At 36.9% G+C, this 13,924-nt stretch overlaps 1 protein-coding gene across 2 annotated transcripts in view; it reads left to right on the top strand.

Annotated features, from left to right (window-relative positions):
* The window catches only part of LOC145205196 (low-density lipoprotein receptor-related protein 1-like), a 75,428-nt gene that overhangs the window by 18,289 nt on the left and 43,215 nt on the right, over positions 1-13,924 (top strand). Inside the window, exons 25-40 of one of the 2 annotated variants that reach the window (XM_080077857.1) lie at positions 1,400-1,548; positions 3,077-3,170; positions 3,374-3,502; positions 4,135-4,321; positions 5,200-5,372; positions 6,537-6,753; positions 7,305-7,472; positions 8,114-8,382; positions 8,918-9,105; positions 9,626-9,815; positions 11,126-11,258; positions 11,668-11,824; positions 12,216-12,405; positions 12,912-13,047; positions 13,371-13,498; positions 13,782-13,910. In XM_080077857.1, the coding sequence (XP_079933983.1) occupies positions 1,400-1,548; positions 3,077-3,170; positions 3,374-3,502; positions 4,135-4,321; positions 5,200-5,372; positions 6,537-6,753; positions 7,305-7,472; positions 8,114-8,382; positions 8,918-9,105; positions 9,626-9,815; positions 11,126-11,258; positions 11,668-11,824; positions 12,216-12,405; positions 12,912-13,047; positions 13,371-13,498; positions 13,782-13,910 (2,637 nt within the window). Of the gene's footprint in view, positions 1-1,399; positions 1,549-3,076; positions 3,171-3,373; positions 3,503-4,134; positions 4,322-5,199; positions 5,373-6,536; positions 6,754-7,304; positions 7,473-8,113; positions 8,383-8,917; positions 9,106-9,625; positions 9,816-11,119; positions 11,259-11,667; positions 11,825-12,215; positions 12,406-12,911; positions 13,048-13,370; positions 13,499-13,781; positions 13,911-13,924 lie in introns of both variants that reach the window. The other variant, XM_080077856.1, reaches the window with a different exon arrangement.

The raw sequence follows: 13,924 nt of genomic DNA, 5'->3' as shown, positions 1-13,924 counted from the left end.
TGCAACTGCTCGGCCGAGCACCGAGCATCCAAAACAGAGGTGCTCGGTACCGAGTACTCGGGTTCTGGCTCGGCTCGGTCTATACCTAATTGTTACCTGACGTGTTGTTCTACATACTTGGCTGTCATTGTTTAGCGCAGTGGTTCTTAACCTTTTTATCACGACCGAGTCCCTATGATATTCTTTAGCCTTTGGTCGAACCCCAACAAGTTATATCCTTGGTTTCTACTTCATTTTGTGCTTTTAACCGTACGATTTTGCTGCCAACGAGGATTCGTTGTTTTGCTGCTTACGAATAATGCGCACAGTGTTCTTTGTTACGTCAAATAGAACCTAGTTACAACCTTCCGAACTTTGCCATCTAGCAAATAAAAATTGCTATTTTTAGCGACTATATACCCCTATAGTCTGATTACAACGTTTGCCGAGAATTTGTACTTTAAAAGACCTTCGTCGAACCCCTGATTCAGCGTTGCCGAACCCCTGGGGTTCGATCGAATTAGGTTAGGAACCACTGGTTTAGAGTCTGTTCGACGTTCTCGACTAAAACGCATATACAGTTTTCCGAAAACGTCTCATGCACAAAACGACCAATTTTATTTTCAACTGAAACGTTGACTATTTTTTACAAAGTTAGACACAAAAACTTGTTTTTGCTTGGTTGTCCTTTTCCTGAGAATTAAAAAACAATCCCTGGAAGGACCCAAATTCTGACGTATGGCCTAGATCAGGGGTCGCCAACCTTTACCACTCAAAGAGCCATTCGAACCAGTTTCACATAGTAAATAAAACACTAGGAGCCACAAAGTCGTAATGAAATATGAAATGACTTCATAAACGTTTTTTACGACATTAAACTTTTTGTTGTTAGCTTGTTTCGAATTGCATATTATTGGGCACATTGGTAAACCAGCCTTATCAGCAATAAATGCAAATTAATCTCCCATGTGTCGTTAAATGTTCTGTTTTTTTCAGACGCTAATATTTATTTCTTTGTTTAACACGTTTGTTTCATAACAATTTCAAACAGGCATTGTTGCGCGGACACACACACTGCAAACCAAAACAGTATTTAACAACTTGCGCTCCGCCAGTTTACTTCTTTTAGTTTCATGATAAGCGCGGCTGTGGCTAATTACTAGAAGCGGTTACGCTATATTTTCGACTTTTGTTCCGGCATAATCGTCACAGATTTTGAAATGAAATGTTTCAAACATTTGGTAATTTCAAAACCTGAGCCGCATTAGAGGGACCAAAGAGCCGCATGCGCCTCCGGAGCCGCGGGTTGGCGACCCCTGGCCTAGATATACGCACTAACGCCTGGTGTACACCATTTATTTCAAAAGATTTGAAATGTATATTTTAACGGATTTGATTTACTTACTTTTTCATTTCTCAGATATCACATGTCCGCAAAACATGTTACGATGTGGCACAACCGGTCCGTGCAGTTTACTGTCAATGTGGAAATGCGATGGCGAAGCAGAATGCCCTGATGCATGGGATGAAACCAACTGCTCTTGTACTGTAAACGACTCCGTAAAACAGGTATCTATATACCTTAAAATACTTTCCATTTTTCGGGGTTATTGTGATGATAGGTTCTGCCCGCGGTCCAGTGTGAGTTTATAAAGCAATTTTAAAATACAGCGAACCTCAGTTAATCCGGACCCGTTTGGACCAAAAACATTGTGCTGGTTAGGCCAGCGGTTCTCAACCAGTGGGCCATGGAAGCATTTTGATTGGGCCACAGACCAATCAATTAAAAAGCTGTTTTTAAGAATTTACATTCATTTGTGTCGCTACATTCAGTTTTACAAAAATAATGGCTTGGGGAGAAATTGAGAATGGATGTAAATTAATTTGAATTTCACTATTTACGGCATAAAATTACTTTTTCTGCAACACTTTATGTTTATGATGTAATAAAATACTTTGGGATTACAATAAAGCCATATCCATTGTCCAATTACTTGGTCATAACTAAAAGTGCTTGATTAAAGAAGGGAAAGTGCTATTTTATGATTTTTTTGCATTAAGTTATTTTAAACTTATAATCTGTTTGAATTATGTTCTGCTTTTTTTCTGAACCTATTTTATAGTTGTTTTTTTCTTTTACAAAAATTTACTGGGCCACGAAAGAAAAAAGGTTGAGAACCACTGGGTTAGGCGAAGATCTTGATTAACCAATGTTGATTAGTTTAAGCCTTACCACATTGTAAATCATTTGCACCTCGAGTTTTATCCCAATTTTAGGCGAAGATCTGGATTAACCGAATCCATTTTAAGCATTTTTTAAGGTTTACTGTGTTAACTATATAACCGAGAAAATTCAGCGTAAAACCACTAAATCGGTCGCTGTATATTATTTGTTTCACGAAAACAAATGCATTTCGCTTTTATAAGTATCATCAGTGTCTGAAAACAATATAAAAACGGGATAAAACCCATAAATAAAACCAAAAAATACAAAATGCACACACGCCCAGACAAATCACAAGAAACCTCTTCTCTGCCTTACATGACTGCAAATGCAGACCGGCAGGCATGGCGCTGATAAAACCACAAAAAAGGCGAGAATAAGATAAGGACGCAAAACGAAAATAACAACACGTGGTAAAAACAGACCGATTGCAGTCACCGAACTGCCGGAACTCAAGGACCATCGCTTAAATATTGGTTGTGGCGCCCGTCAAATTTGGCCTTTTGTTTTCACAAACATCCAAATTTGGCCTTTTGTTTTTACAAACAAAGTTTTTAATGATTTAATGACCCTAAAAGTCGCAGTTGCTTTAATTGAAAGGAGATTTCATTATTAAGAAAAGTACTATATAACCGTGTAACTATAAGGGCCTTTCCGCTTTTTATGTGCCATGTTATACTACACTCGAAAACAGATCAATGTTAAGTTGTTTTTATTACATTCGTAGCGTAAGACCATTGAAATGTAATGTTACTTAGTGACGTGGTACATCTTTTAAGGTTAATATAGGAGGCGTATGGCCCAGAAAATTTTAGAAAATTAGGTAAATGGTAAACTACAGGTTTAATGATCATTTGATTAACGTTCGCGCAGGTTCGGTGCCTAACGAAATCATATCTTTACGACTGCGTGAACCGTTGTGACGGCGTCGAGGACTGCTTGGATAACAGCGACGAAAATTATTGTGGTGAGCAAACATCTAAAATGTCTCTATCCTACATTTACTGCTTAGTTTTTTTGTCTTTTTGTGTTTCTTGTTTTTCTTTTTTCTGCTATTTAAAAAACAAAAAAACAAAAGAATGTGTATTGCTTTGTTTTACACAATATTTGCGCTTCTGTTTTGCGATTTTGTTTTTAGACTGTATTTAACTTTTTGTTTCTACTTGCCAGCTGTGGAAGGAACTTGCGTGAACGCAGGTTGTAGTCACACATGTTACGAAAACTTCACATTGAACGACGGTTATATTTGTCAATGTCCGAAAGGAATGGAACTGAATAGTGACCACAAGACGTGCAGATGTAAGAACCCCCAAATATTTATTAACCATCAAACAATTTAACACTAGCTGTAAATTGTTTCGACACATGTAGGCGTATACTTGTTAAAATTATACTTTAGTACAGTGGTTCCCAACTTTTTTTGTCCTGTGCATTCTTTTGGTCGATATTCAAATCTAATTCCCCCTACAAATTTAGTTTGCTCATATATGGCAAATGCAGCAATAACACGTAGCACAGACAACCAGTAAGAAATTAATATTGTGACACAAGTTCCCCCTAGAAATTACAAAATTCCCCCCCTGGTTGGGAACCACTGCTTTAGTGCAAACAGTGAAAAAATAAGTATGCATTGGTGCTCTCACGTCCGTTATGTGTAACAAACAGACACTACAGACCACAAAGTATTATTATTTTTAAAATTTTTACTGTTAATTTTTCTGATCTTGCTTCGTACTTTTAGTACAACAACCCCTTTGAAGTAACAAACCATATTGTCTGGCTGAAAATGGCATTTTGTTGCAATTTTTAAACATTCCTTTTTCAGAGCATGAACTTACAATGCTAATTTTACCAAAAAACAAATTTGACACGTATCTTACACTTAAAACCATTCTTCTCAAATTTTAGCAATTGTGTGTCTTATGTTTCAGATATACCGTTCTGTACGAAACAGGGTCAGTGTAGTCAGATATGTCACCAACATCGTTCCACATACGAATGTTCATGTTACCCTGACTGGCACCTCAACCCCTATGACGTCACAGCGTGGGAATGTGTGTTCGATCGACCGGAACCACCTCCATTTGTTATATTTTCCAACCTGCATGCATTAAGATAGTAAGTCATTAGTGTGAATACCAAACTTTTTGTGGCCAATGTCGGGTGCTTATACCAATATGTTCCTAAAGCCTTAGGACAGAATATTGTTTGGTGTTCTCGTAAATGGTAAAAATGGCACCACCTATTTTTGCGGTTGTTAAATTTATTTTTAAAATCCGTTCATTTTTTTAACGCAATAACTTAGTACAGTGGTTTCCAAATTCCAATCTTTATCATTAAACTGCGTAGTAGATGCTAAACCAGAGGTGGGGAACCTTTTTGTTTGTGAAGGCCGCCAAACGGTTTATCGACACTCGTTTAGGCCGCACAGACTATTTGCAAGGCCAAGGACAGTGTGTTCAAACATTCGATTATGCGCAAACAATTGTTCTTTTACAACACAAGTAAGATTGTAGAACCTTGGTCTCTTGGCAGACCTACGGAAATCGCTTTGTGTACCAGTACGCAACCACTTGGCTCTAGTTTGAAAACAGCTGCCCTAGAACCAATCAAATAGTAATGTGGAATAAAGGTAAAAAAATACGTTTCTGTCTAGTTTTTTTTTGTGCCTGGTGCAGCGTGTATTGTCAACATCCTAAATTGTATTCTAACACCTAGTGCCGCAGGCTCCCCACCTCTGTGCTAAACCATACAAAGGTCATTTTAATTTGGGTGTTTTATCAACATTACAGCTTATATTCCCAGAGCTAAGTTGTCTATTTCTAAAAATTAAAGTATATTCCTCCCCTCAATTTAAAAAAAAATCCTCTACGGTTGGGAACTACTGGCTAAGGTACATGTATTTTGGGAAACCCGCTTAAGGCGTACAAAATCTAGCATTGCAACAGGCCCACCTTAAAAAATACACTAAATAATATTACACTTTCTTTATCTAGCTTTCCACTTAATCTTACTTTGGAATCATCGCGATTGAAATCAGAACATTTGGTGAACGACATGAAGTGGATTTCAGGAGCTCTCGACTTTCATTATCGCAAACGCAAACTGTTTTACACAGATGTGGCGGACGACACTATCACCAGCATCGACCTCACCTATAACACACACGGTAGGTGTTAAACAGTATTCCTCTTGGATCACAAAAACAGTTATTCACAACGCAAGTTCAGTCTTTTCTTATTTAAATAGAATTTAAGTAGATAATTAATCAACATATACAGTATAAAGCAAACAGTTAAAGTAAACAGCCGAACAGTCCCAAGTACTGAACACTAACATATGGTTAAGGTGTGCAACACCTTGGCAAACTACTTATGGGGTACACATAATTTATTCTAACAGTAGAAATAAAATAATTAAAATAAAATAAGGTTTGATTGGCACCTGATGTGGTACTCAATTGGGAACCGTCTTCGACTAACCTTTGTAGCTTTTACTTTAAATTACCTAAAAGCCAAAAGGAAGAAGAGATTCAGGTTCTGTTTGTTATTGTTGTTATTAAAAACCCTTGTCCCAATCTTTGTTGGAGGCTTTTGTTTGGTTTTTATAAAACAAATGTAATAAGAAAAATGAAGGACCAAATAGACGTAAAAAACGACATGCTTTCTTGTTTGGAAGTTTCGACAAACGCTCATGCCAGTATTTATTTGGCCGTAAAAATCCGCATTAAATTTATAAACATAAGTGTATAGTGTCTCAAAATAACAAAACAATGTTTATGCAACTTTCCATAATTCCTTAATTTAGCGTTCATTGTCACTTGTGTTTTAAGCAAATCTGTATGATGTGAGGAGAAAGCTACTGAGTTAAGTGGAAGTTTAGTCCATAAAGAATCAACTTCTCAGAAGAGGTTGCAAAGTTTTGAAATATTTATTGATTGATGTGGATTAGGAAGTTTTGTGTGTCAGATAGATAACTATTGGTGTGTTTGAGTTAAAAGCTAGACAGTAAATTGCCAACTCAATTTTAATTTAGCAGTTTGAAAACAGATTGAGGAAAAGCGGCAGATTAACGAGTTGAGAAAGAAGGTTTAGTGAAGATTAAAGAAGGTTAGGCGACCAATTGAATGATTTAATTAAAATATAATTTTAAAACGTTGAATTGATTTTTCCTATATATTGCATGTTCGTTTATTTAATTTTTATCAAAGAAAATTATATGCTTGGTTTTGAAAGTAAAAAATTTCAGCAATTTACACAATGATATGTATTTATAAGCAAACCGTCTATGCTAAATTTCCACAATTATACATAAAACTCCCTTCTATCTTCAGATCACAGCTTGCAAAGCAGCAACTCTACAGTTGTGATATCTGGTGGTCTTGGTACACCCGAGGGTATAGCGGTGGACTGGTTGGCAGACCGAATCTACTTCGCTGATTCAACCTTAGACCAGATTGAAGTGGTCCAGTTGGATGGTCAACATCGCTGTGTAGTGGTGGCTGGTGGTCTTTCCAACCCCAGAGCTCTGGCCGTGGACCCGCGATATGGGTAAATTGTTTGTTTTTCATCTTCTTTAGAATTTTCGGATTACAATAAAGTGTTGGATGATTTTCGCTACGTATCTCAGACATTTAATAGTTTTAAAAACCTAGTCATCATAATGCAATTTTTAACGATATTTGTTTGAGTTTGTATTAGCCCTCTTTTAGTTTCTTCAAATTTTATGTTGCTTGTTTGATCTTGATGCAGGATTTTCTAACCTGAGGTACATGTATCCCTTAAGGGCAGGAAGCACCAAAAAGGGGATAGGAGATAAGGTGTCAAAATAATGGACTTATTTGTGATAAGTCAGAATTTTATTACTTCCGTCAATTTAAAGAGTTTTATAAAAGCTTAAGGGATATGAAGGCAAAAAAGGTTTAAAACCATTGCCGTTATAGCAAAATCTATCCTGCCGTGGGATTCTAACCCACGCCTAGGGTACACTGATTTATGTATGGGTGTGCCGTGATCGACAGTCTGCACGGACGCTTCAGAGCTGATCCCAGTAATACGTAAATATGTGGTTATCTCAGCTTCCACTATCTTAATGCCTTTAGCTTAATATTCTGGACTGACTGGGAAGAAGAGAATCCTCGTATTGAGCGATCAACTACAGCTGGTGAAGAACGTGAGGTGATATGGGACGCACTGAGGAATGGAGGTGGATGGCCAAACGCTCTCACCATCGATTATCTGCAGAACAGAATATACTGGGCCGATGCCAAGTGAGTTGTATTGCTTGTTAGGCGGTCACCTTCGTGGTTTATTGGGTTTTGATAGTTTGTTTGTAAAAATGGCACTGGTTTCCTAGACCAACAACATTGTGGTGTTTACCAAATACATTTTTTTCCAAAGCATTAAAACACTTAGAGATTAATAATCAAATTATATTAAAATTACTCCATTTAAAAGCTCGTTTCTGCTTCAATTGGTTAGATCAGTGGTTCCCAACTATTTTCGACGAATTTCTCTCTTGGCAATTCAAAACATTTTTATTCCTCCCTAATATACTACATAGTAGATGCTAAACTAAACTATACAAAGGTCTATTAAAATTTTGGGTCTTTTACCAACTTTACAAACCATATTCCCAGAGCTTAAGTGTCGATTTACAAACCAAATTTAAAAATTAAAGTAAATTCCCCCCTTGAGTTTTAAAATTCCTCTCTTCTGAGGATTTCTCGTTTGGGAATTCTTGGGAACCACTGGGTTAAATTATAAATTGCAACTTGCAACTAAACCTCTTTTCCGTTCACAAAAATGTGATGTTTATCAATGTATACAATAAAAATAAACGAGAGGACTGAAAGTTAAAGCATTATAATTGTTATTCTGGGTCGTACATTTCCATATCGTTCCATTACAGATCTGACGTCATCTACTCATCACGGTACGACATGTCAGATCACGTGACCGTTGTGTGGCAAATTGATTGGCTGACGCATCCCTACGCGATCACAGTGTTTGCTCACAACCTTATATGGACCGACTGGGGCACGACAGTGATTGCGAGCGCCCACAAATGGCCGAATCGTAATTCCTCAGTTCTAGAATTATCTCTCAGTCAGCCATTCGATATCAAGGTTTACCACGAAAGCAGACAGCCTCTGACTAAGACTGCAAGTTCAACTGAAGGTGGGTAGGACAGTTTGATGAAAGAAAACTGTGGTATAGAGTTGCATAATTACTAAAATTTGCGTTTTCATTATTTACTTACGTTCGTAACTTTGTTTTATAACATCTTTGCAGATTTTCAATTACTTTTTTTATCACTTTGGCAATAAATGTTTGGATCAAAAAAATATATTTTCTATACTATTTTATATCAATGAAAATGTTTAATGACTAAACAGTCGACTTTTAAGAGTAAGTTTTCAGAAACCGAAGTTGTAATTTAACTATGAATGTTTAATCCATAAATTTTGCCCCATTCATTTAAATGCAAACGACTATTTTTTGAATAATACACACCAGAATAAAAAGGCACCAAACCATTTTAAACTGTGCCGAGCCACTTGCAATACGAAATTACAAAGGGTATTGGTGCTGATCCAATACCCGAATGTTCGGCACCGAGCACCGTAGATTTACAATACTTGGTACCTGTTTGTAAAAGCGCAATTTCGAACTATACTTTCTTTGACTAAAATTCCGTACATACACGTTCCAGCACTTGAAAACCCATGTGCCAACCATGCTTGCGAAGGATTGTGTGTTATTTCTCCGCTTCGTATTCAAACCCAATCTCCACCAGAGTTGAGTTACAAATGTTTGTGTCCTCATATGCTCAAACTGGCCGCTGACGGGCGCTCGTGCGAACACATTGACGCCTTCCTGGTTTATGCACGCCATGATGAGGTAAGTTATACTCAGTTACAGAAAGAAAGCCATAAGTTCGTAAGAGTCCCAACAGAGCTTTTTTGTGTTTCGGTCGCTTAACATTTGAAAAAGTTAGTATATTTCTTTACCCAGCCTCAAATTAGAGTGGTGTTTTCATTTTGTGATTTTTTATCCTTGAGAAAGGGATTCTTTTGTTTTAGGTTTTTTTGCCTAAAGCAACACCAGACGTTAAGAAAGAGACTTATACTTGACCATGTAATTTGTTTTCTCTAAAACCATTTTAGGTGGATCAATCTTAGGATTTGTTCGCAAATATTTTAAACCCCCCGATGTATGTTTTAGCTGTATTCTGTTTTAACCGGCTAAATTCATTCTAGCAACCCCAATTTGTTTGTTTGTTCTCCAGCCTCCTTCATTAGCGCAAACTGGCGCAAATACAAACAAAAACTCCAAACATACTAAATTCGTACCCGAGCCCTGTAAAAATACTTTTGCGCGAAATGTGTGTGTTAAATTGCACTGATTTTTCCTTTTCCAGATTCGCGGAGTTCGTGTAGAAAACCTCAACTACAGTGCAACATACGCTCTATCGACACCGCTAGTCAAAAACGTCACGCGATTGGCTGTCCACGCATCACGTGACGAGATTTATTGGAGCGATTCGGTTTTAAGGGAAATCAAACGTGCGAATGTGGATGGTTCAAGCGTTGAAACTGTTATCGAAACCGGTACATATTTCCTTTATATTGGATTTTTAGTAAGTTTTCACTTATTTACAGAACCTCATAGCATTTTCTACGTCCCCTATAGTTTTGCATTTCACAACACCATTTTTTACATTACAATTTATGCGACATTAGTTAAACAAACACACATGAACAATTTTTAACAAACGTTTGAGGTACTTGCTACACCTATATCTGTTAAAGTCATACTGCTGAAAGCATTGGTTTTGGGTAATAATTTCTAAGTCACTAGATTTATATGTGGGTAAATTGGCCAGCAACGTACTTAACATCTGCAGGTGGTTTGTTTATCACCAACCTGTGATAACGGGTTTAACGTACGCTGGATCTTTTGATTGTTCTTGCTGAAAAAAGGGTATAAACCAGGGGTGTCCAACTCGATTACATCGCCGTGCCAATTTTTGTTTTAAAATGTACTCGCGTGCCAACGTTTGGTACTTTTTCCAAACCATGTCTAAAACGTCTTAACGGTACGGGCTCAATCCGAATATTTGGCCAATATGTAGAACCATATTAAATGGTTAGAAAAAAAACGTGTCGTCAAGTGCAAGTAAACTTGTTTATGATACTCCAGAAACCTTTTATTCTGTTTATGCGACATAAGATACGAATAGTTTGCAGGGGCACTGACGTAGAGTACTTTGTGTAACGTCGAAATCGCATCTTTGTTCGAGTTACGTCGGTTTTAAAACGTATTTCCAACTAACCACAAATGCGTTTTAGTCACGTAATTAATTGAACTGACATCGATTGAAACGCAACAATTACAATTTTTTCGAAATAAACGGGCATTTTATTGCAACATAAGCATGGCACGTAACCTCACGTTTTAATATTGAAACGTGAATTGCTTTTAAAAATGCAATTTAATCAGTGGGTTGTATAACTTTACTAATGATCATCTTTACCAAAGTCAGACTAAAGGCCAAGAGGAATCAATAGAAGCAAATTTAATTGCGTAACAAATCCTAATGTTTACCATATGAATGTGCAAAAGCTCGCGTGCCATTTTCAAATGCTCTGCGTGCCACTTTTGGCACGCGTGCCACGTGTTGGACACCCCTGGTATAAACGAAGGAAAATGTGAACATGCATGGCGACCGGCTGATGCGGTATAGCGCATTTAATAGGCCTGACGTAGTGTGATTTATATATGAGTGTGCCGTGATCGCTAGTCTGCATATAGACGCGTCAAGGCTGATACCAGTATTAAATTTATCTTAGCTGAAACGAAGGAAATGTAAACGCATGTCGAAATTTTTTACCGCTTACTGAGATTCTTGCAGATTTAGAATCACCAAACGTGGTTGGATTGGTCGTTGACTGGATGCGGGACCTCATTTTCTGGACTTCCTATGACGCAGTCATGCATAACGGAAGATCAGTGAACCGTGGAAAGCTGAGTGTTACGTCACTAGATGGAAGGTACGTAGTTTTTATTCATCTATGCATTTTTGATACTTCGTTATAAAAATTAAAAACTTATTATTACCTTATTCAAATAGAATAATAAAAACAAGTTATTAATAAACATATACAAAGTGTTTCACATACGCAAATCACATAAATCAACCTAACAACGAAGAAACTAAATTACTAAACAAACTGTGAGAGGCCACCAAGTTGCTACATGAACAAACAAAATCAGTTAAAATCAGTCATGCATAACCAAACACAAGACAATTAAATTTAATTGGAGAAAAGTTAACACAAATGACAACACTGGCCTTTCAAAGTAGTTTATTGTACAGTATTAACAACGGTATTTGCTGTTAATTCGCAAAAAAACGCTTTCGTTTAAGGGTTTCAGTTTACTTTTAAACTGCCTTTACAGGTACAAAGTTCGATTAGATAACCGAACGACCGGTTCCGCATGGTCGGCTCTTCGGCGACCTCGAGCTTTGACCTCTGACCTTTCCAACGGAATTCTTTATTTTGCGGCTGACGACGGAATTCACAAGATAGCCATGGATGGTTCGGGTTTGCAAAGGGTAAGTTTTTGCCAGTACAAAACCTTAACAAGACATTACAATGCTTAACGAAACTTCGATATATACTTATGAAACTGGGAATTGAGTTATATTTAACAGTTCTTCATATAGTATGGCAGGCCTAATCAAGATTGGTAACCTCGTCTCGCAGTATTGTTTTGTAAGCTATACTGTTAACTTTTTTTAGCAGCACTACACTGCTGTAAATACTGCGCGAATGCCTTTTTTTAAAAATAACTTTGATTATTATCATGACTTGTGAAACCAAGACCGCAAAATAATACCTTGATTAGACCGGTCTCTTAGCAAGAGAAATTGTCACCCTCTGTCTTCAATCACAGTTACTGCTTATGAACACAAGATAACCAATTCCAGTTTATTGCTTTGACAGATCATTGCATCAAACAAGGTGAACGATTTGAAGTTTTGCAACGGTAGTTTGTATGCAACCATAAATAACAACCTCAATCGAATCTACCCTGGCAGTTGTAAACAATATTGGTGCCATGATGATTTAGAAGTGCAAGGCACCAAACTGTCTATTCAGGCACATTACATGTGGTTGTACGACCCCACAACAAGTGAGTTTGGTGTTGTAATCATTTTATAGTTGAAAGTGGAAGAAATCCTAGTTAATTATGGGTCCTCTTCCCTGAAGGGGACACATCTTGATTTTAGTCAATTTTTTTTCTTTTTTTTTCTTTCCAAAGTTTGTCCGACTCGTTTTTCCATCAAATGTTTGATGGATTTGAATGAAATTAGAAACCAACTTAATCAAGTACAATCCAATAATCTCATTTGTTAACTAATATGCATTTAAGAATCTTTCCTAGGTTTTTTTACACGAGAAACAATTTACTGAATTTTATGAATTTTTAAAACTTGTTAACTTATATTTTTTCTAAACGAACTTAATTCCCAGAATCTTAGATTTAGATTTAAATCAAAATTCCAAAAAAAAATATCAAATAAAGTAGCTGATATCCCGTTTGTATCCGATTTCTAATACTTGGATTGCAGACTATGCACCTCTATTGTAACACGAAACATACTATATCATGAAACCCGTCTCTATTCATTTGCGCAGACGCAATTTACGAACTGTTGCGGAAGGGGTCAAAGTGGACGCGAAAGTTGGCACGTGGCCAAGTACGCGAATTACGAGATATCGCGATGTTCGATTCATCTGCACAAATTCTTACTCCTGCTTTGGTGGCCAATCTGTAAGTTGATCCCAGTGGATTTTAACCTTTCTTATAATTGTTATCCCTGAAAACAACCAGATGAATTATATATATCCCCAAAAAAATAATGACGTCACAAAAGGTTGACGTCACTGAAATAAAACGGATAATACGCCCTGCAAAACGATTTTTTTAATTATCTTTTATTTTTTATTGTTTTTATTTTTAATACGTAATTATCCACTGGTTAAGAACTATTGGTTTATCTATTATCCGTTGTTCTGGTGTGCAGCGTAATATATTTCCCCAAAATCGGTTCTTGTTGTTTTTCCATGTCTAAGATGCAATTTTTTTCTATGTAGACCTTGTCGCAACAACAATGGCGGCTGTGAACAGATATGCCTTCCGTCTCCTAGCAACAACCGTGACGTCATATGCAAATGTTCCGTCGGTTTTCAGCCGGTAAAGTCCAATGCAACAGCGTGCGAAGGTACATTTTACTTCGACTAAAATATCAAACTTAATTAAATCATGCAATTATCCGGGAAAGTCCCAGAAGGTACAACACCTACTTTACATGATCATCTGTGTAATACAAAAAAACATTGGTTTATTTAACTCTATTAACCATTTTGTCAAAAACTCCCTTTAAATACCTAAAAAATACCTCTTGAAAGATTTCGGAAGGAAAGAATGTGTTATAGTTTCCTTGTACCTAATATTGTCTTTTTTCGGCGAAAGACCATTAATTTGAATAAACATTGTTGTTACAGCGATTCAGGATTTTCTTCTATACACAAACTCTCATGTATTGACGGGGGTGGATATACATGGCGGTCAAACCGAGACGCTTGTTCCTATCACCACTCAATTGCTGCCTACTGGAGTGGATTTCTATGCCCGTAAGTTGTTTTTC

The sequence above is a fragment of the Phallusia mammillata genome, chromosome 8 (assembly GCF_965637545.1).
Source record: "Phallusia mammillata chromosome 8, kaPhaMamm4.hap1.1, whole genome shotgun sequence".
NCBI classification, from domain to species: domain Eukaryota; kingdom Metazoa; phylum Chordata; class Ascidiacea; order Phlebobranchia; family Ascidiidae; genus Phallusia; species Phallusia mammillata.
This window is presented reverse-complemented; position numbering and strand designations above follow the sequence as displayed.